This window comes from Arvicanthis niloticus, chromosome 11 (assembly GCF_011762505.2).
Source record: "Arvicanthis niloticus isolate mArvNil1 chromosome 11, mArvNil1.pat.X, whole genome shotgun sequence".
Taxonomy (NCBI): Eukaryota; Metazoa; Chordata; class Mammalia; order Rodentia; family Muridae; genus Arvicanthis; species Arvicanthis niloticus.
Window position 1 is genome coordinate 37,495,776 of NC_047668.1, and position 20,766 is coordinate 37,516,541.

General features: G+C 45.6%; 1 protein-coding gene across 1 annotated transcript; it reads right to left on the bottom strand.

Annotated features, from left to right (window-relative positions):
• Window positions 1–207: 207 nt before the first annotated feature.
• Adi1 (acireductone dioxygenase 1) lies at window positions 208–7,509 on the bottom strand. Its single transcript, XM_034513789.2, has 4 exons — window positions 7,349–7,509; window positions 4,873–4,992; window positions 3,237–3,416; window positions 208–1,076 (listed from the first exon to the last, which is right to left on the bottom strand). The coding sequence occupies exons 1-4, from the start codon at window positions 7,466–7,468 to the stop codon at window positions 957–959; spliced, it is 540 nt and encodes a 179-aa protein (XP_034369680.1). The 5' UTR covers window positions 7,469–7,509; the 3' UTR covers window positions 208–956.
• Between the last annotated feature and the right edge of the window lie 13,257 nt (window positions 7,510–20,766).

Below are 20,766 nucleotides of genomic sequence, written 5' to 3' on the forward strand. Positions count from 1 at the left end.
TCACGAGTTGCTGAGGCAACTTCAGTCACCTCCCCATGGCTCAAGCTTCCCGGCGTGTGTAGGGGAAGCAAATCCCCAAACCACAGTAATCAAGGTACTGGGCATCTTCACATTGAGAGTGGCCACTCAGAGAACGGCCTACAGCCATCTTCTACAGCACAGATTATTGTGGTTTTCTGTAAAAATAACACACTACACATAAACATATTTCAGGATTATTATTCTTTATTTGTGGTACAGGGGCCCATGCCCAAGCCCTTGCATTTTCTAGGTTAGATTTCCACATCTACACTATGTAACCCAAGGTGCTGGAGTAGAAAAACCAATTATTACTTCTTTGGATCTTGATTGTAAAAGGACCCAAAACCACACTGATAATATCTACCCGGATGTAGAAATTAATTACATACATATAAAATCACATAAGGAATCTAAATGGGAGGCTTTAATGAACCAAGTAAAATACTGTATGTACACATGAGTATAATACAGCTTAGCTGTGAGCATACAATTAAGGTAACTTAATTTGGAGAAAGAACAACAACCCCACTTCCCCACCCAACAATCATTGAGGGAGAAAAACATCATCTGGTTAGTTGTGCTGGGTATAACTCCCCTCTAGGGCATAGCTTCACACCCCCAACAGACACCTACAGAAGGACCTTCTAGGAGATGAAGATTGGCCATATATATGAATGCACATACCAACCCAGGGCTCCTATACCTCTAAGTCTTGACAGCGAAAATTAAGGTCACTTGTTCACATTTTTGAGGCTTCCATGTAAAAAATCACTTTTAGAGATGCTTTCATTTAAAAGACTTTGATCTAACAATCTTACCAAAGAAAGCTAGTCTAGCCTCAAGTCCACATATAAAAGCAGAGAGGTGAGCAACTTTCCAATTGGTTACCACAGCAGGAGATTCACACGATGCAGTTTTCTCTTTGAGGAGCACTGCTATGCTGTTCCTTCCAAAAACCTCATGTACTGTACCCGGGCATCAAAATGGTCAGCTGGCCGATTGTATGGTGTCCACACAGGCTCTCCAACAAACAGCCGCATGGCCTTCACGTAATTCTAGAAAACAAGCCCCACATCTCATTGAACACTTCTACTCATCTATCTGAGAGCCCTTGAAGTTGTCTCACCTACTCAGGGCTGAGCTCTGTCTGACCTCAGTGGGAGTGACCACTGCCAGGCAGCTTAAGCATCTGTAACTCCTGCTTAGGGTCCACACTGAAGCAGAAACAAGTCTGGACTCTACCCACCCTCCTTGTTTCATCCCCTAAACACAGTACTCCTAGGGACCAGCCCCAGGCCCTGCTGCTGGTTGGTAAGAGAATAACCTGTCAGCACTTGTCTAAACAGGAAATGCAGTCTCCATGCAGCCCTTACCTTCATCCTACAAATAAACGTACACAGGTAAAAATGACAAATGTAGTTACTTACAGAACTACTGACAGCCATAAGCAAAGTAGAATTAAGCTTAGCACTAGGGATTCCCCACACAGTGCATAAATCACAGTTAAATAAATCAGGATCAGGCATGTCTGACAATGCAGCTGTAAACAAGCAGAAGGGCCCTTTATGTACCCCCAAAGCACACCAAGCAGAAAAGGTAAAATGCAGAGCCTGCTGCCTCCTGGGTAAAAGGAGGAAAGAACTGTGACTCTCGAGTCAACAAACACCCTCAAAAGCAATGGTTCCAACCTGTGGGTGACAACCCCTTTAGGGGTCATATATCAGGTATCCTGCATATAGGAATATTGCATTACAATTCATAACAGTAACAAAATTGCAGCCATGAAGTAGCAAAAAATTCATTTTATGATTCCACAGCACGAGGAACTGTATTAAAGGGCCCCAGCATCAGGAAGGTTGAGAACCACTGCTCTAAAGGAACTGTTAAAATAAAGACACTGGTGCCCTTCCAGGAGGAAACTGGGGCAGTGAGGAACAGAGAGGACACTCACTATTAATACACGCTCTGTACTCATCTCCTAATTTTTCATTTTTATTTTAACTTGTTTTTCTGGGTTTTTTGATACAGGGTCTCATCTAGCCCAGCCTATTCTTGAAACTTGACATACAGCTATAGGGGACCTTGAAGTCCTGATCCTACCTAAACCTCCCAAATGCTGAAATAACAGGCATATGCCGCCAGACCTGATTCCTAAATCTTAATTTTCAGTCATGTGTATTTATCTACTGTTCACCTGGAAGGCTAGAGGGATGGCTCAGCGGTTAAGAGTGCAAATGCTCTTGGAGAGGGCCCAAGTTCAGTTCCTAGCACCCATGTCAGGTGGCCCACAATCACAACTTCAGTTCCAGGAGAGCCAACACCCTCTACTGGATTCTGTGGGAATTGCATTCATATGTATATACTCCAAAGGAAAGATACACACAATTTAAAAATAAAAATATATATATTTTATTATTTTTATAATATATATTTTAACATATAATATATTATAATATATATTTAATATATAATATATATTAAAATATATATATACACACATATACATATATATATGTATATATATATAAATTTTTTTTTAATTAACTTGGCTGAGAATGTAGCTCAGTTTTAGACAGTCTGTCCAGCATGCATGAAGCCCTGGGTTCCATACCCAGCACCAGAGAAATCAGGTTTGTGGTAAATTTGTAATCCCTGTAATCCCAGCAATGGAAGGTCAAGATAGGAAGATCAAGATTTCAATGTCATCCTCAACTACATAGTGAATTCAAGGCCAGTCTGGAATATATGAGACCCGGTCTCAAAGACCAAAAATAATACTTAAATGTCAAGTTTAACCCAAATCATCCTGACACCCTAAGAACTAATTCCTGTGCTTACTTCCAGTCCTAATGACTACTGCAAACCTGCTGAGGAGCTCCCGAGATGAGAGAACTCCCACACTACAGGTGCATCACAGCCCCAAGTCAATGACGAGTGCAGGCTCCCCCCAGGAGCTCTCCCTCCTGAAGATATCTGCCCCTTGACCAAAGCCGTGTAGATAAATGTTGCCTCACTGTCCAACAAGAACAAAGGTGAACTTCTGACCCTTCCCTCCCAGGCTCTATGGCCACAGGCTCTTCTGGTTCCACTGGTTCTCTCTGAAAGAGCTGTGACTGGCCACGTTTCTAGGCGATGAGCCTCACACAAAACAGCTAGTGGGTCATCATGGTCACCTCAGATGTCTATGCACAGACCACAGCATGGCACACTCTCACCTTCTCATCCAGTGTGAAGCGGTGATAGATGCCAGCAGGAAGTGTAATCATATCCCCCTTCTCCATGGAAATCCGGATCCACTTGTCCTCCTTGTCCCTGACATCAAAGTACCCGCTGCCCTCCAGGATGTAGCGGATCTCCTCATCCAGATGCAGATGTTCCTCAAAGAACATCTTGATCTAGTGCAAGAGGGAACCTGTGAATTTCGTGGAGACCTGTCACGCAGACCCGGCCCTTACAGCTAGACTACAGTGAATGATACATGTTATTAAAAGTATCAAGAGCTGAACCAGGGAAATGACACTGTCGATAAAGGCACCTGCCACCAAGATGATGTCTTAAATTTAATCCCCATAACCCAAATGGTAGGAGCAAACTGAGACAGGGTCTCATGTAGCGCAGGCTGTCCTCAAACTTGCTATGTAGTGAGATGACCTTGAACTTCTGATCCTCCAGTCTTCACCTACCAGATGCTGAGATTACCTACCTGAGACCATGTTCCACTCTAAATAGCTCTATACCACTAAACTCAAATGGCCCAGTAAAGTGGTCAGGTACCCACCCTGAAGACACCACCCCTAAGCTCACAGGAAAACATATCATCCAACCAACAAGTCTAGATACAGAGCTGTGAATCCCATGAAGAAAATCCCAAGCCAATCCAAACATCACTAGTGGATCTACCATATATAAGGGACACACCACCACCAGATTCATGCCCCTCAAAAGAGCTAAAAGGGAATCACCGGGCTGGAGAACAGTCAGTTCTTCCAGAGGTCCTGAGTTCAATTCCCAGCAACCACATAGTGGCTCACAACCATTTGTAATGGAGTCTGGTGCCCTCTTCTGGTGTGTCTGAAGAGAGCAATTAGTAGTATACTCATATGCATAAAATAAATAAATAAATCTTTTAAAGGGGGGGGTAATCACCCCACCCACCCCACCCCCACCCCCTGCTCATTCTATGAGAACAGCATTGTAAAGGAATTTTAATCCAGCAACATGACTGTTCTGGTAACCAAAGACCTAAATCTGTGTGATCCAGCTGGATTGCAAACACACCACACACCTTTAATCCCTCTATCTGAAATACAAACATGCCCTTAGTCCACACCTTTAATCCCAAACAATGAAAGGAGGGTTAGTTTATGGAAGGAGGAAGCAACCATGTTTGAAAATGATATGTCTGAGAGGCATACAAAGTGAGGAATCAAAGAATGATTTCGCAGAATGAGTCAGAGATAGGATATGCCCAACTCTCACTAGAACAGCAAAAGAAAGAGGTGACTTAAGAGAGCACATGCACGGTGATTCTGGAGGAGGCAGTTTTATAAAGATAGGTTGCAGAAGATTAGAACAGATCGGCAGAGTTTGAGACCAAGCAGAGATTTTGAGTCCAAAGCCAAGAGAAGCCAGTTTGAATTAGTCAGCTTTAAGAGAAGGTTTGAACACTCAGAACAGCTGAGTTGAACCAGCCAGCCAGAGTTCAGGAAAAACTAGAGTGAGTGTATTGAACAGTAAGCCTCATGTAAGTAAGACAATTACAAAGTATCGCTCTGCCCCAAAACCACACTGAAAAGAAAGTCTTGTGTTAACAGGCAAGGTAAGGATTCTCTCCAAGCCAGGCCTGCTCACCTTCTCCTCATAATTGGGAAGTGTATCTTTGCTTATGGTGATGATGTCCATCCATGAGTAGTTTCTTGTTTTCCGGATCTTTTCCAGTTCTGGATCATTCTCATACTTGTCAGCATCTAGCTACATAAGTTTAAGCAAAGTGGAGGCCACCTTAGCACAAGGGTGTATAGCAACTGAGCTGGGAGTATAGCTCCCTGGTATAGCGCTTGCCTTGTAGTACACAAGGCTCTAGGTCTGCTCCCCAGCCCCTATGATGGAAACATAGCAACATGGCCCTTCCAGACCTATGGCTGGATCATCCTAACAGAGTCATCCTAACATCCTAACTGCTTATTCTTTGCCAGTCCTAGCACAGCCCTCTACCTCCTGTCTTGATGACTGTCCATGTTCACAGTGCCAGGGGGACATTTTAGTTCTGCTGGAGTCTTGCCTGCTTCTGCCAGCAGTCCTGCTAGGTTCTCCACATTTTCAGGTGAAGTTCTTATTGCTCACAGATGCCAAGACACAGCTCTCTCAGTGTGCGTGACCACTCTGCCATTTTCCACTCAGCAAGTCTTACTAGGCTCTCTCTGGTCAGTATGCTTCCGAGGCTCACAGACCAAGCCCAAGTTCATTGAGATAAAATGAGAGAGCAGCAATCCTCTGTCTCCATTTGACTTTTCTGCTTCACTCTGCCCCATCCTTCTACCGCAAAAGAAATCTCGATTCTAAATTAAAAAGAACCATTCACTACTCTTAAAAATTACTGAATAGTGTTGTGTGGCCCATGACTGTAATTCCAACTATTCAGAATGCAGGAGAGAATTGAGTTGGAAGCTAGCCTGGACTTACATAGCAAAAATCCATCTCAGAAAAGAAAAAATAATACATATTCAATATCCTTTCATAGCAAGGTCCCACATCTCAAGTTCCCACTCATAATTTCTGATTTATCACAATCCTACCTATTCTTTAGGCTCCAAAGCCAAGGATACCCTCTTCCTGACTCGATCTCCAAAGGCTTCTGGTAGAACTAATCTGAAATCCTACAAGAAAGTACTGGCAATGAATTTAGTGACATTTAGTTTTATTTTACAATCAAGTGCACATTTTATTATTATGGAACAGGACACCAACACATAGGCATCAATATGTTTTATGTGCATGAGTGTCTTGCATGCACGTATGTCTGGGCACCACTCTAGGGTACAATGTCCACAAAGGCCAGGAGAGAACATGAGATCTCCTGGAACTGGAGTTACAGATAATTATGAGCCGATGGCAATGGAACCTGTGCTCTTAGCACTGAGCCATATAACATAATATATACCTTCCTAACCCCTGTGTGGAAACTTCATCACCCACAGAATGACATAAAAGATGCACTAGGGAGCTGCTTAAGGCTTCTGTGAAAAAGTAATTATAAGTGGGTCTTCACCAGACACCGAAAGCACCTGATCGGGTTGCAGGGTCTACTGTGCAGCCAGTTTCTGTTGTTTACAGATTATCTGGTATAGCCACAAAGTCCTGAGTTTGACTCCTAAAGTATCCATGATGACCACAGGAAGGAACGAAGGCAGTTTTCCAAAGGGAAGCTCTCTGGCTCCAGTCACTCCTCTCTGTCCCCTGTCCCTAGCAGCTTCTGCCGCGGGAGCAAAGCCTAAGTCTTCAACAGGAATGCTAGAGGCCTTGCTAAGCAAACCTCCCACTCTACTCCAACCCCAACCCCACAACCCCGAGGCACTGCTTGCATTAGGTCACTTGGCTTCAGTTAACTAAAAGTCACTAATTTGGGAAGCCACTAGGTCATGAATGCCTAGATTACTTCTCAGAAACTGGAGGGTGTGTTTTTTTTTAAAACCACTCTTCAAGCCTGAGCTGGTGTCCCACGAGTGACCTTTTGATCCAGGAGGACAAAAGTGCATTATCACATCTGTCCCATGTACACCGCAGATTTTTCTCCAATGACCTATTTCCTTGCTTCCTATCCCCAAAATATCCTATTCCTTGCAGACATAGATTTGAGTGTCGCCCCCACCTTAAATGTGGCCATCCCACACATCGACTCTACAGTGTCCACAGCTCGTTGCTTCAGCCGTGGGCACAAAAGTGGTGAGCAGGCCTTCATGGTTTTAAGGGGCATGACTCTGCAAAGGATTCATCAAACGTTCCTCAGGCATGGCTCCGGCCAGTTAGTTTGCATTTCATTTTGACCACACCAATACAGATAGTTAACTCTCCACCAACCCCAGATTCTCTGAGGCTTTCCCGTGTTTGCACTGCGTTACCCGTGACTGGCAGCTGGCCATGCTTTTGCAAACATTAGCTGTGAGCGAGTGCCACGAGAAAAGCAGGCGCCATCAGCCCACAGCCTCTCAGTTCCAGAAATCTTTGGAAACAGCCGCCTTGCTGAGCTTGCGCAGCGCCCTACGCCGCCATCCCACCCCCACCCCCACGGCGTGCGCAGGCGCGTGGTATTCCAGCCTGCACTCGTTACCTTCCAATAGAGCACTCCGAGCGTGCGCAGCTGCTCCAGGCTCACAGGGCGGTCGGGCTGTGCGCGGTGGGGCATCCGCGGGTCGGCCGTGGACTCGTCCATATACCAGGCCTGCACCATGGTGGCGGTGGCTTCCACGAACTGGCTGGAGGGGGCGGGGTTTGAACGAGCCGGGAACCGTTGGGCGTGGTGTGGGGCGGAGCTGTCCGGAGGGCGTGGCCGCTCAGGTGGAATCCAGGACCAGGAAGGGCTCAGATGAAAGCATAGCCTCAGCCTCACCAATTATGTGTCTACCCTGTTTAATTTGCTGATGCTGTGATAAAATACTATTACAAAGGCAGCTTTCAGGCAGAAAAAGGTTATTGCTCACAATTCCAGGTTAAATTCCATCATTGGGGGCAGCAGAACTGTCAGAGCAAGAACTCAAAGCAGCTAGTTCACAGCCAAGAGCAGAGAGAAATGATTGAATTCGTGTTTACTAATGCTCGGCCCCTGTCTATAATTAATGTGATCTAGATCCTTCATAGACTGGCCACAGGCCAATGTAATCTAGACCATTTCTCATTAGTACGATGACAGTTCAAATTAACCAAACGTAATGGAGCTAGAAAGATGTCTCTAGCAGTTAAGAGCATTTGCTGCTCTTTCAGAGAACCCAGGTGCAAGTCCCTGCAGTCACTTGGTAGTTCACAACCCTCCATAACTCCAATTCTGGGGGATCTGATGCTGTCTTCGAATTCTGTGGGTATGTTCACATGTGTTCCATATCCAAGGCAAAACACTTCTAAATAAATGTAAAATAAATAAATAAAACTAACCTCCATGGTACTCAAAGGTGCAGCACAGATTAAGAATGGGTGTTCTTGCCGGGCAGTGGTGGCACACGCCTTTAATCCCAGCACTTGGGAGGCAGAGGCAGGCGGATTTCTGAGTTCGAGGCCAGCCTGGTCTACAGAGTGAGCTCCAGGATAGCCAGGACTACACAGAGAAACCCTGTCTCGAAAAACCAAAAAAAAAAAAAAAAAAAAAGAATGGGTGTTCTTCTTCAAATAATCTGATTAAGAAAGTCCCACTGGTGAGACTTAGAACTAATATGATGTACTGGCTAATTCTTTATCTGGACGAACAGGGTGTTATAAAGAGTAAGGAGGACAAATGCCTGTCATCTCAGGGTTGCATAAACAGGAGCACTCAAGATTTTCACAAATCTGTTTATGGAATACTAGCCCTTGGTGAGATAGCCATCTCTGATAGAAAAAAAAAATATTGTATTTTAAAGGTAAAACTACTGAGGCCCAGATAACGTTAAGGAATTTTTGTCCAAAGGAAGTGCTAAGGCAGGGGAAGCCTCACCCAAAAGTCTCTGCATATAGCTGCTAAAATACAGAGCAAGAAGCAAAACCTTTGTTCAGCCATAGAAATAACAGTCTTGAGTCAGGAAGGCTGCCCCTCTCCTGCTTCTGGCTAGAGTCACAGCAGGATTCCTGAGCACTGTGTGTTGGCTTCTGTCTTACGCAGAGAGGCTTTTTGGTTCCATCTGGGAGGAGAGAGGGCAGCAGGTTCATGCCAAGAAAATCATACTTTAGAAAAGTAAGATGGTTGAGATGCCCCCCAAGGAATTGGGGTAGTGGGAGAAGGGGGGAACTCCGCATTCGCCAGCACCAGTTCAAGCAGAATCATGGAAAATAGACCCGTGGATCTCCTGCAGCCATTCTGCCCATGAGAGTTCTCCTTTGAAGGAGACTCTTCTGAACTTGAACTCTTTCTTCCAGAATAGCCAGCAGCAGCCCAGAATCATGTTTCATGACCAGAATTTATTGCCCCAGTTAAGAACCGGGAGAGAACAGTTCAGATGTTTTGAAAAACAGCTAGTCTCCATCATTGCAAACCTTCCTGAGCTGGTACCCCTCTAGGCTTTGAAAGAACGAGAGGGTAGTGTGTAGGTTCCTATATAACAGTCTTTCTTGTTTGTTTGTTGTTTTGGTTTTTGTTGTTGTTGTTTTATGGTTTGGTTTGGTTTGGTTTGGTTTGGTTTTTTCAAGACAGGGTTTCTCTGTGTAGTCCTGGCTGTCCTGGAACTCACTCTGTAGACCAGGCTGGCCTCGAACTCAGAAAGCCACCTGCCTCTGCCTCCCAAGTGCTGGGATTAAAAGCGTGTGCCACCATACCCAGCCCCTAAAGTGGTTGTTTCTAAATATAAAGGCTCTTCTTAGGTTTGAGCATAGGGATGCATTAATGTGACTCTAGCACTTGAGAAATTGAGGCAGGAGGATTAAGAGTTTAAGACCAGGCTGAGCTAATAAGCAAAATTCAGTCTCAAACAACAGCAGTTGTAACAAAAACATGCTGGGAATTAGCCAGTATGGCATTTAAAAAAAAAAAAAAATGAAAAAAACAAAAACCACAAAACTTTTTTTTTCCTGTTGATTTTTGTTTTTTTGTTTTTCTGTGGAATAGCTCTGGCTGTCCTGGACTCGATTTCTTGATGTGCCGACCAGGCTGGCCTCAAACTCACAGAGATCCTCCTCCCTCAGCCTCCCAAGTGCTAGGCCTAAAGGCCTGCACCACCACAAATGGTTTACAAAAACATTCTTAAAGATTTCTTTATTTTGGTTTTGTTGTTTATGTGTATGAATGTTTACCTGCATACATGGATACATATGCTGCACACATCTTTAATGCCTAAAGAGGCCAGAAAAAGACATCAGGTCTCCTGGAATTGGGGTTACCAACAGTTGTGAGGCACCATGTGGGTGCTAGTAGCCAAACCAGGATTCTCTACAAGAGCAGCCGGGGCCCTTCACCACTCTACAGACCCACAGAATATTCTTTTTTTTTTTTTTTTTTTTTTTGGGGGGGGGGGGTTCGAGACAGGGTTTCTCTGTGTAGCCCTGGCTGTCCTGGAACTCACTCTGTAGACCAGGCTGGCCTCCAACTCAGAAATCTGCCTGCCTCTGCCTCCCAAGTGCTGGGATTAAAGGCGTGCGCTACCACCGCCCGGCCCCACAGAATATTCTTAAACTGGAAAGTCATAATATAATCCCAGCACTAGAGAGGCCAAGGCGGAAGGATAGTAGATTTGAGGCCAGCATTTCTCCAAAACAATAAAACCTTAGCTCACAGAGCATCCCAAAGAGGTAACAGGATGTACCTGGCTCTGTTTAACTGTGGGTCCTGCTGTGTGCTATTAATAATTTTTATCTGATCACCATGTGCCTACCTTTCCTGACCATGGTGGGTAGGGATACACAGTCATGAGATTTTACCTTGTTTGCAAGCTAACAGGTTAGCCCTGCCCAGGGCGTAGATGTAACCCAGAGAGATCTCACACAGTGATGAGCGTTGCCAGACTGCCAGCATTTTTGCACAGGCTCCTGACCACAGTGCCCACCATGATGGGGGTGAGTCCTGCAGCTTCACCCAGTGGACTGAACAGAGAAGGGGAGCCTGGAGCTGAGGGAGCCAAGGTCTGCCCTCCATGGGATCACGTCCAGGTGTGCAGCAGTAGGGTGTGCTTTCCTGTACACAGAGTGTTAAAACCTATCCTCTGGTTGTGATTTAACAGGGTCAGTGGCATTTTCCTGCTTCAGCAACGACAGTTTTAAGAAATGTCTTGTTCTTACCTTTGTAAACCTGTGTGAAGACTACAGTGACTGCTGAGAAGCCAGTCACAGGGCCTGCCTCACCTTAGGAGCAGACAGCTGAGCCTCCAGTGGTCCATTAACATATTGCTTCAGCTGGCTGTGCGGCAGTCGCTCCAAGCCTCACCACCCTCTGAGAGTCCTGTTTCTTGTTGGGACACTTTAGGATGCAGATGGCAGGACTCCAACAAGGTTTTTCGGTTCACACACCTGAGAAGGATTTTCACTGAGACCGAATGCTCTCAGGTGTTAACCAGTCTGTCTCCAGCACATTTCCCCCTTCCCAGTTCTTCTCTCTTCCTCTCTTCCTGTCCTTTTTCTCTCTCTCCTTCCCTCCTTGTATCCTTTTTTTTTTTTTTTTTTTTTTTGGTTTTTCCAGACATGGTTTCTCTGTGTAAGCCTGGCTGTCCTGGAACTCACTCTGTAGACCAGGCTAGCCTCGAACTCAGAAATCCACCTGCCTCTGCCTCCCGAGTGCTGAGATTAAAGGCGTGCGCCACCACCACCCAGCCCCTCCTTGTATCTTGTATCCTCTCCTGTCTCACTCCACTCAACCTCTTTTCTCTGTGTGGTGGCTTATTTAAATATTATATATAACATATATGTATATATTATATATATGTATTATATATTTGTAATTAATTTAATGTATTAACCCATCTTCTATCCCACTGCTCTAATACAAAACCCGAGGCTCTGTCTGTTCTTTATAAGAAAAAGATTTATTTATGTCACAAGTTGGCCTCTGGTAAGGAACACCAGCTGCATTGCTTCACAGAAGACAGTACCATGGCAGGAACATGTTTGAGAGACACAGGAAGCCAGAGATGTTTTGGAGCCAGGGTCTTCTGTCATCTTCTCTGACAGGAAGTATGTGGAGTCTAGAGAGAACTAATGAGTCCTTCTGAGTGAGGATAGTGGCCTGACTGCCCGTTAAAGGTCCTGCCACCTCTCTGCTGAGGACAGCATGAACTCAGCACACATGGGCTCTGGGGATAGATGCAAACCACAGGACAACCAACAGCAACTGTCTCTACAGCTTACTAGTAATTCAGAGGAAGGGCTCTTTATGTAACATCTGGCATCCAGTCTTCTGGAAAATTCCAGGCAGCATAGCTAAAGCAAAACATCAAACAAACAAACAAACAAACACACACCCACCAAAACCAAAAACACCTGTGGATATTTGTAGGACTGAGACGTTGCTCTGAGCAGCAGTCAGTTAGGGTCAGGACCAAGCAGGAGAGGTCAAACAGAACCATGCCAAGGCAGATGTCCACACTCACTGCCAGGCTGTCTATGCCTCTTGCTTCTTGTGTGTCCCATAGAGGAGGGACACAGGAAGCAAGCAGGACTGTGCTTTCCCTGGGTCCTTTAGGCCCTCTACATGGCCAGTTCTACTCAGAGCCAAGCAGAAAAATATGGAGCCCTCCCATTGTGGAGCTTAGTTTCAAACTACTTTCCCTGTTAAGGTCAGAACTGAATTAATGTCTTCAGACTGGAAGAGCCCGGAGGGCTTTGTGGGGAATGAAAAATGCTAAGGGGGGTGGGTATAATAACTAATTGAAGATGCAGCAATGGCTTGAAGCTACGTGAGACTCTGGGGTACAGGAGCTGGCGTCGGACAACAAAGAATGGAAAATAACAGTGCGCCCTGAAACTCAAGGGCCCATCTATAAATAAGCATGGGTAACTAGAAGACATGGGTAATGAGAATCACTGAGACTGACATGGATCCCACACATCAAGGAAACCTAGTAAGTGCCTACCAGACAGGAAACAAGTATATTCCTGCCTCTGGCTTACACAAAGAACAATGCCAGAATACCTTTCGAAGCTTGCTTATCAAATGTTGGAATTGTCGAAGCTGGGTGACAGATAGCTATCTACACTTAAAAGTGTCCAATAAGATTTTTAAGTTATTATCTGTGTATTAAGAAACAAACCAGCTGAGCTACACACCTTTAAACTCCAGACCTTGGGAGACAGAAGGAGGTGGATCTCTGTAAGTTTGAGGCCCTACAGAGTGAGTTCCAGGACAGCCAAAGATACACAGAAAAACCCTGTCTCAAAAATTTAACCAAAAAGAAAAAGAAAGAGAGAAAGGAAGGAAGGAAGGAAGGAAGGAAGGAAGGAAGGAAGGAAGGAAGGTAGGTAGGTAGGTTGGGCAGGCCATTTGTGCGTATAATTTTTTAATTGAGAAAAAAAAAAGTATGGGACTAGATTTCTCAACAAGGAAGCCATGCCTATAAACAACTGCTTGGAGGCTAAACTCAGCAAAATGTTGTTCAAACTAATTAAAAGGAAAACCTGCCTCCTGATCCTAATAATATGTCTCTGAAGGAAACATGGATGACAGAAATACAACTCTAGGCTCTTTTCCTAGAAAATACGTTGAATGATCTTAATCGACTATGTTCCTGGGACAAATACTTGATAAGATCTTGTCCTCAGAGTCAGGATTTCACTGTCACCCAAACCTGCAGTGAAATATTTCCATATCACATTAGTTGAGAGAAATGGCAGGTCTCTTCATCACCTTCTGAAACCTCTGGTGCCCTGGGTGGTGGTGGTACACACCTTTAACCCCAGCATTCAGAGGCAGAGGTAGAAGCAGGAGGATCTCTAGGGGTTCAAGGCCACCCTAGTCTGCATAGTAAGTTCCAGGCCAGCCTGGCCTGCATAGTGAGCCTATCTCAGTAAATAAACAAATGAACAAACGAAAATGCATTGACATACAGTTGCAGATCTCAGTGTTGAGATCACTTCTAATCTCCGTGGCCTCTCAAAGGCGCTACTTTCCAACATGTGAAATGGCAATCTAACCCTTACCTTAGGTGAAGAAACCATACAATGATGACAAACATTTTGCTATTTGGGGAGGCGTCATGGCATCTAATACATCTGAATGTTCCACAAAATATTCTGTGATAAACCCTATGTTATGTCATTGAGTAATGTGGCCATGGAAGGAAGGCAGAAACGCAAGACCAAGTGAAGTAAGCATTGAGGAATTTGATAGCCCAGTCCTAAGAAGCAAGGGGATGTAAGAGTAGTTGACAGGGAAGGTGGATTATCCAGATAGACTTTCATGCAGCAGTTCTCACGGTGACAGGTTCTCACTCGGCAGGTACCTGGCTGCCGGCTCAATGACTAGCAGGTTCCCACACTGAAAAAGCTAATACCCAACACCATGAATCTGAGGCGGCAACCCATCACTGCCTCCAGCCTCAGCCTCTGTAGGAGAATCCCAATCTCAAATCCCCCACACCCTGTTACTTCTCACTAGGGGCAAACTGACTTCTAAGACTCACAGTGGAATTGGAGGGATTGGTCAGTGGTTACGAGCGTCTGCTGCTGGTGGCTTACAAATCCATATCTGGCCTTGGAAGGCACCAGACATGTACATGGTACACAAACATACATTCGGGAAAAACATCCACACACATAAAAATTAAAATTAAAGAGAGAAAAGAGAAGCCCCAAGAACAGCACTCTCCCCTTTTCCAGTCTGTCTCACCGGCTACAGAGCCCATCAGCTTGAAGATTTTCCTGGTATAACACAGGCATCCTTTTCCTGGCCTCTCCTTCAGTGTGCATCCTTCTGTACCATGGACACGACCCCAGTGTCCTCAGAGTGGGTGTCATTTCTCTCCCTCCAGCTGTGGGCAGTCTGTGAAAGCCCTCTAGACTACCTCTGTGACCTGATCCCTGCATCCTGAGGCACTGAGACAGGCCAGCAGTCTGCTGAAGTTCAAGAATGACACCCTTCTCCAATTTTGCCCCTTTCACTTTATTTCCAGCCTTTGCAGAGATTTGAGTGCGGGCACTCAGGTCGTTTCCCAGCACGGCCCTCCCAAACTCAGGGCTACTTTTCAAGAGGCCTAGATTGGCCAACTGCAAGCTAGGACTCTTTGGATGCAGCTACACATTTCAGCAATAGAAACTCCACCCAGTTTTAAAAATCTTGTCAGGTGTGTGCCCTTAGGCGTGGGAAACAACTGAGCAGCAAGGGCACAGGCTGCTCACTGTTCTGGGGAGATGCTGATTGCAGCGGCTGGAATGTAAACAAGAGTCCTCAAGCTGATGAAGGGCGCCTGCTCTGACATTTCCTTCCTGTCACACAAGTTTCCTCCAGAGAGCTCTCAGCCTCCACGGTCCTCATCAGAACCATCCTGACAGCCCCGCGGGGCTTCAGCTGTGACAGGAGGTGTCTAAATCCTAGTGGAGTCAATTCAACCTACTGCAGAGAAAAGGCTTGCTTAAAACTGCCCGGAGATGGGACTCACATTAGAGAGGCAAGCCAGGAGTGACTACAGACATCGGGAGAAAGCACCATCAGGGCATCTGAGTCCTGCTCCCTTCTATGTGAGCCTCTTTGCTACCCAGCTGCTGTTGACTAGGCACACAAAGGCCCAACAACAAGGATGCCATGTGTGACTCACCTCTAGTTGTGTTGTGAAGGAGTATCCGGACTGGGTTAGGTGAAGCAGGAAAATTCACCCTGAATGTGGACAGCGCCATTCTGTGAGCTAAGAGCCAGGAGTGAGAAGGCAAGCTGAATGCTAGCATTCATCTCGGTCTGCATCCTGACTGCAGAGACAGCGTGACCAGCTAGCTGCCTTATATTCCTCTGCCATGGCTTCCCTGCCATGATGGACAGTACTACCTCAAACCATGAGCCAAAATAAATACTTGCTTATATAGCTTTTGTAAAGAACATACAACAAAAGTAAACAGTACAACAGCCCAACACCTTGGTACCCATTGAAAACATAATATACATAGGAAGAAGAAAAATATATTTCATTCATGTATACAACTCAAACCCAGTGCAATTTTTAAAAAAAGAATGTGTTTGTTCTGTGTGTGTGTGTGTGTGTGTCTACATGTATGGGTGTATTTATGCTATGGCATGTGTGTGGTGAGAGGACAATTTGCATGAGTATGTTCTTTCCTTCCACTGTGTGGATTCCAGAGACAGAAGTTGGGTCATCAGGCTTGGTGGCAGGCAATGTTATCTGCTGAACTATCCAATAGGACTTCCCTGCAAATTTGCTGAGCTTGGAGTCAGGGTAACTCTACCCGCTTGTTCCATGCTGGATTTTCAAGTTACTTAAAGCCATCCCAAACCATCTCCTTCATAGAAATGTGACATCATGGATAGGACCTGTGGCCTAATACTGAAGGTAAGTACTCCCGGGACTGTGGCTTACCATTTTCCAGATCTGGAGAGGCCCTGAGCACCCTGTGAGTTCGCACTGTATAACTTGACAACATGACCATGCCATGGTAGAGTTAAATGGGAAGTCTGTATTGCAGATATGAGAGGAAGAACAGCCAATGGCATCTGGATGAGTCCAGAGCAGAGAAACAAAGCAGTAATAGACTGGACCTGGCCATTAGAGAAGCAGGAACAGAGCAGAGAGAGAGAAAAGAGAGGTTAAAGGAGGGAGAGAGACTGACAACTGGAGAATGCATAGCCAAAATAGCAGGGTTATAAGAAGAATTGAACAGCTGGAAGAAAGGAAGCCCAGGAGCTGGAAAAGTTTAGGGTGGTGGGGAGGTGAGAAGAGCTAAGGACACTGAGGGAGCCTGGAGGCCAGCATGCACTTTGGTATGCTAATGAACACACTTTTGCCTTTGGGGATCTGGGGAGATGGAATTTCCTTTAGACTTGATAACAGCAACACACAGAGATGCCTCCTGCACACACAGGGACCCAAGCCACAGCCTGGTAGATAAGGAGACAGAGCACTGACAAAGAAAGCCTCTAGTGGAGCAGGTGTCTGGGTAGCATAAGGACAGTAATAGTGTAAGCAGCCAGCAAAACTTAGCCACCAGGTAAAACAGAGCTTTGCTGAAAGGAAAGAAGGAACAGCCTGCAAGGCTGTGGAATGTATATTAACTCAGTGATAAATTTTTGGATGCCAAGAAATAATCAAAGAAAAGCATCCTAAATGGCGAAGGTTGAGAGAGCCATCCCACCCCCAGCGGGCTCTCTCGGATGCACTCCAGCCATTCCCACCTGAGTGGGAAGTGCGAGGAGATGGCAATTAGCTCTCAGGCAGTGGGGAGAGCCACAAGCACTGGCAGGAGTGAAATGAGTGTCCTCAGCAGGGATGAGGCTGCACGCCTGGGAAGTGCAAGGCAATTAGCAGGGGAGGAGGAGCCCCACAGGCGGCTTTGACACTGGCTTGCAAGAGAACAATATACCCTTGGCTGCTAATTACATTAGCAACTGGAATCCCTGAATGGCTTCCTGGATTTCCTAGCAAGTCTAAATCCCTGAGTGCATTCGCCAGCACACACACACACCCCCACCCCACCCCCCGCCCTGTCAGTCCATTTTGTGCAGCTGTGGCAGGCCACCAGTTAGGGTGTTCTTTCCATACCCATTGTGGTCCTGGGATTGAACCAGGACCTCATGCACCAGGCAAGAACTCTACAACTGAGCTCATGAGTTGCCCATGACCAGCTTTGTATCCATGTGGTGGGTAAACAGAGCAGGTAGCCGATGAGGGGTCAGTGTTGAGAGCAGCTGACAGGGGTAGATCCAGATGGATGAAGAAACACTGTTCCAGCCCCCATACTTTCCTCCAAATCTTATATATCCCAGCAAAATCTTTCAAGCAGTATAACATTACAATGTGATCACATCTTACTTTTCTTCTAGTAAATGATTATTTAAAAAAAAAAAAAAAGAAAGAAAGAAAGAAAGAAAAGGAAAAAAAAAAAAAAAAAAAAACAACCCAGTGTGTTCGCCAATATCTTTACAAGAAATAACATTATGTACTACAGGTAAAGAAAACAAATTATTCCCCAAAACCCACATACACATCCACAAGTACCTAAGCAACTTGTTATAGATTAACAACGTGTGAGCAAGCAAGGTGGTTTTCTCAGCCAGTTACTCTTACTGGCAGGCAGCAAATTTCAGTTACAAAGAAAGGAGTAATTACTTTATTATTTATCTTTAAAAATCATCTTGTAAAAATTTTAAGAGAATCACAAATCTAAACTTTTGTATGAAAATCAGTCATATGTACCTTAAATCCTCAGAATATATATCTACTCATCAGTAATTCTTAATAAGCCATATCAGAAAGCTGAGGGTAAAAAATAGGTGGAATACCTGCCGGGCGGTGGTGGCACACGCCTTTAATCCCAGCACTTGGGAGGCAGAGGCAGGTGGATTTCTGAGTTTGAGGCCAGCCTGGTCTACAGAGTGAGTTCCAGGACAGCCAGGGCTACACAGAGAAACCCTGTCTTGAAAAAACAAAACAAAAACAAACAAACAAACAAACAGAGACGTGTGGGCAACAAGCAGAGAAGAACTCCATAACAGCATGAAGTCCTCAAGACACATGGTCCTTGGAGCCATGCTATATGGGTGTTCACCCATGTCACTGTGGTAATCTGTGGTCTGCATTCCATGAGTTCCAAAGCCATTAGTCTTTCCTCCTGCACTCAGCACCCAGCCCTCTTTTCTATGTTTATTTTAAGGCAGGACTCTCACTAAGTTGCTCAGGCTAGCCTTGAACTTGAAATCCTCCTGCCTCAGGTTTGTGCCACCAGGCACAGAATAGATTAAATAATTCATTAAAAAAATGTAATGATTATATTTCACAGAGTTAAGGCAGCTAAGAAGTCCAATGCAGATAGGCCATACCTGACAGGAAGGGACAGCTGTTTCTCATGAGGAGTGGGTACATGTCAGTGAAGATCTCTCTTCTTCTTTTAAGAAGCAGTAGATAGATGATTCAGCAGTTAAGAACATCAGCTGCCCTTGCAGAGGACCAGAGTTTGGTTCCTATCACCCATATAAGGCAGCTCACAACCAACTGTAACTCTAGCTGCAGGTGGGAGCCATGGCTTCTGGCCTCCTCTGGCACCTGGCCTTTCTCCCCAACAACACACACTGTTTCAGTCACTTGTCTGGTGCTATGATAAAACATCATGACCAAGGCAGCTCATAGAAGGAAGGACTTATTTGTGGCTTAGGATTCCAGTGGGATGAGTCCATAGCATCACACAGTGAACCATGGCAGCCAGTACCAGGCATGGCAGCAGGAAAAGCTGAGAGCTCACACCTCAAACTGCAAGTAGGAAGCAGAAGGGCTCTTTGTCAATGGTGTATTGCTGTGAAGAGACACCATGATTAAGGCAACTCTTACAAAGAAAAACATTTCATTGGAGCTGGCTTACAGTTCAGAGGCTTAGTCCATTATCATCAGTGGTGAGAAGCATGGTGGTGTGCAGGCAGACATGGCGCTGGAGAGGAAACTGAGAGGTCTGCATCTGGATTGACAGGCAGCAGGAAGAATGACATTGGGCCTGGCTTGAGCTCCTGAAACCTCAAAGCCTACCCCCAGCAACATGCTGTCTCCAAGACCATAACTACTAATCATGCCACTTCCTCTAGGCCTCTGGGGGCCATTTTTATTCAGAGAACCACGGGAGGCAAACTCAGAAAGTGCCAGACCTTAAGTTCTTCAATGTCACCCTCGAGTGACATACTTCTTCCAGCAAGGTCATCCTTCCTTAGCCTTCCAAACAGAGCTGCCAAATGGGGACCAAGCATGCAAATGGCCTCGATTGTAGGGACATCTCATTGAATGTGCTACACACATAACTTAAAAAGAAAAAAATTTACAACCACTGATAGGCTGGGGTGTGGCTAGTTGGTAGACTGCTCCACTGATAGGCTGGGGGGTGTGGCTAGTTGGTAGACTGCTCCACTGATAGGCTGGGGGTGTGGCTAGTTGGTAGACTGCTCCACTGATAGGCTGGGGGTGTGGCTAGCTGGTAGACTGCTCCACTGATAGGCTGGGGGTGTGGCTAGTTGGTAGACTGCTCCACTGATAGGCTGGGGGTGTGGCTAGTTGGTAGACTGCTCCACTGATAAGCTGGGGTTGTGGCTGGTTGGCAGACTGTGCACTGGCATGCACAAACCCCTGTCCAGTCCTCACTGGGAATGGTGGTGAACACAGGAGTGTAACTTAAAGGCCCTAAGCTGAGACTCTACCTCTAAAAGAATGAGCCATGTTTGGTGGTATAGGCTTGTAATTCTAACTACTCTGAAAGCTGAGTTAGGAGAGTAACTTCAAGAGTAACTGGATAGGTTACTGAAAGTTCAAGGCTGCCCAAGACTCTGCCACAAAATGTCAAGAGGGGGCTGGGGACATAGGACTCTTGCTGACAGCACTGGGGAGGTAGAGACAGGCAGTAACTAGGGTTTGCTAACCAGTCTAGCTAAATTGGTGAGCTCTGGGAGCCAGAGTCAAAAACAAGGTGATCAGACACTGGCACATGTCTAGCGATCAGAGGCAGGGCTAGGTGATCTGTGAGTCTGAGGCCAGCTTCCTTTCCAAATCAACAGTAAGATCCAGGTCAGCTAGGGCTGTCACATACTGACCCCATATCTCAAATAAGGTTGAGAGTGATTGAAGACACCCACCACACACCTCCATATCCACCTGAGAACACATAGAGGAACATGTACACAAACAAAACAAAAACATACACAAAAACAGCACCATGCACCTTTAATCCTGGCACTTTGGAGGTAGAGACAGGTGGGTTACTGGGGCTTGGCTAGCTCAATCCGTGAGTTTCAGGTCTAGTCAGAGATATTTTTTTCAAACACAACAAGATGTGGGGCTGGATGCCAGCTGAAGAGTACTTGCTGCTTTTATAGATCCAAGGTCAGTTCTCAGCACCAAGTACAGCTCCTGTGGATCCATACCCTTCTTCCAGCTTGGGAGCGTCCCAGCA

Bases quoted from the DNA above. Each gene is read 5' to 3' on its own strand.
- Adi1 (XM_034513789.2), bottom strand. From the start codon at position 7,468: ATGGTGCAGGCCTGGTATATGGACGAGTCCACGGCCGACCCGCGGATG. The intron at 4,993-7,348 runs GTAACGAGTGCA...AAACTTATGTAG, and splicing joins TCGGAGTGCTCTATTGGAAG to CTAGATGCTGACAAGTATGA. The intron at 1,077-3,236 runs GTGAGAGTGTGC...CTTGTTTTCTAG, and splicing joins GCTTCACACTGGATGAGAAG to AATTACGTGAAGGCCATGCG.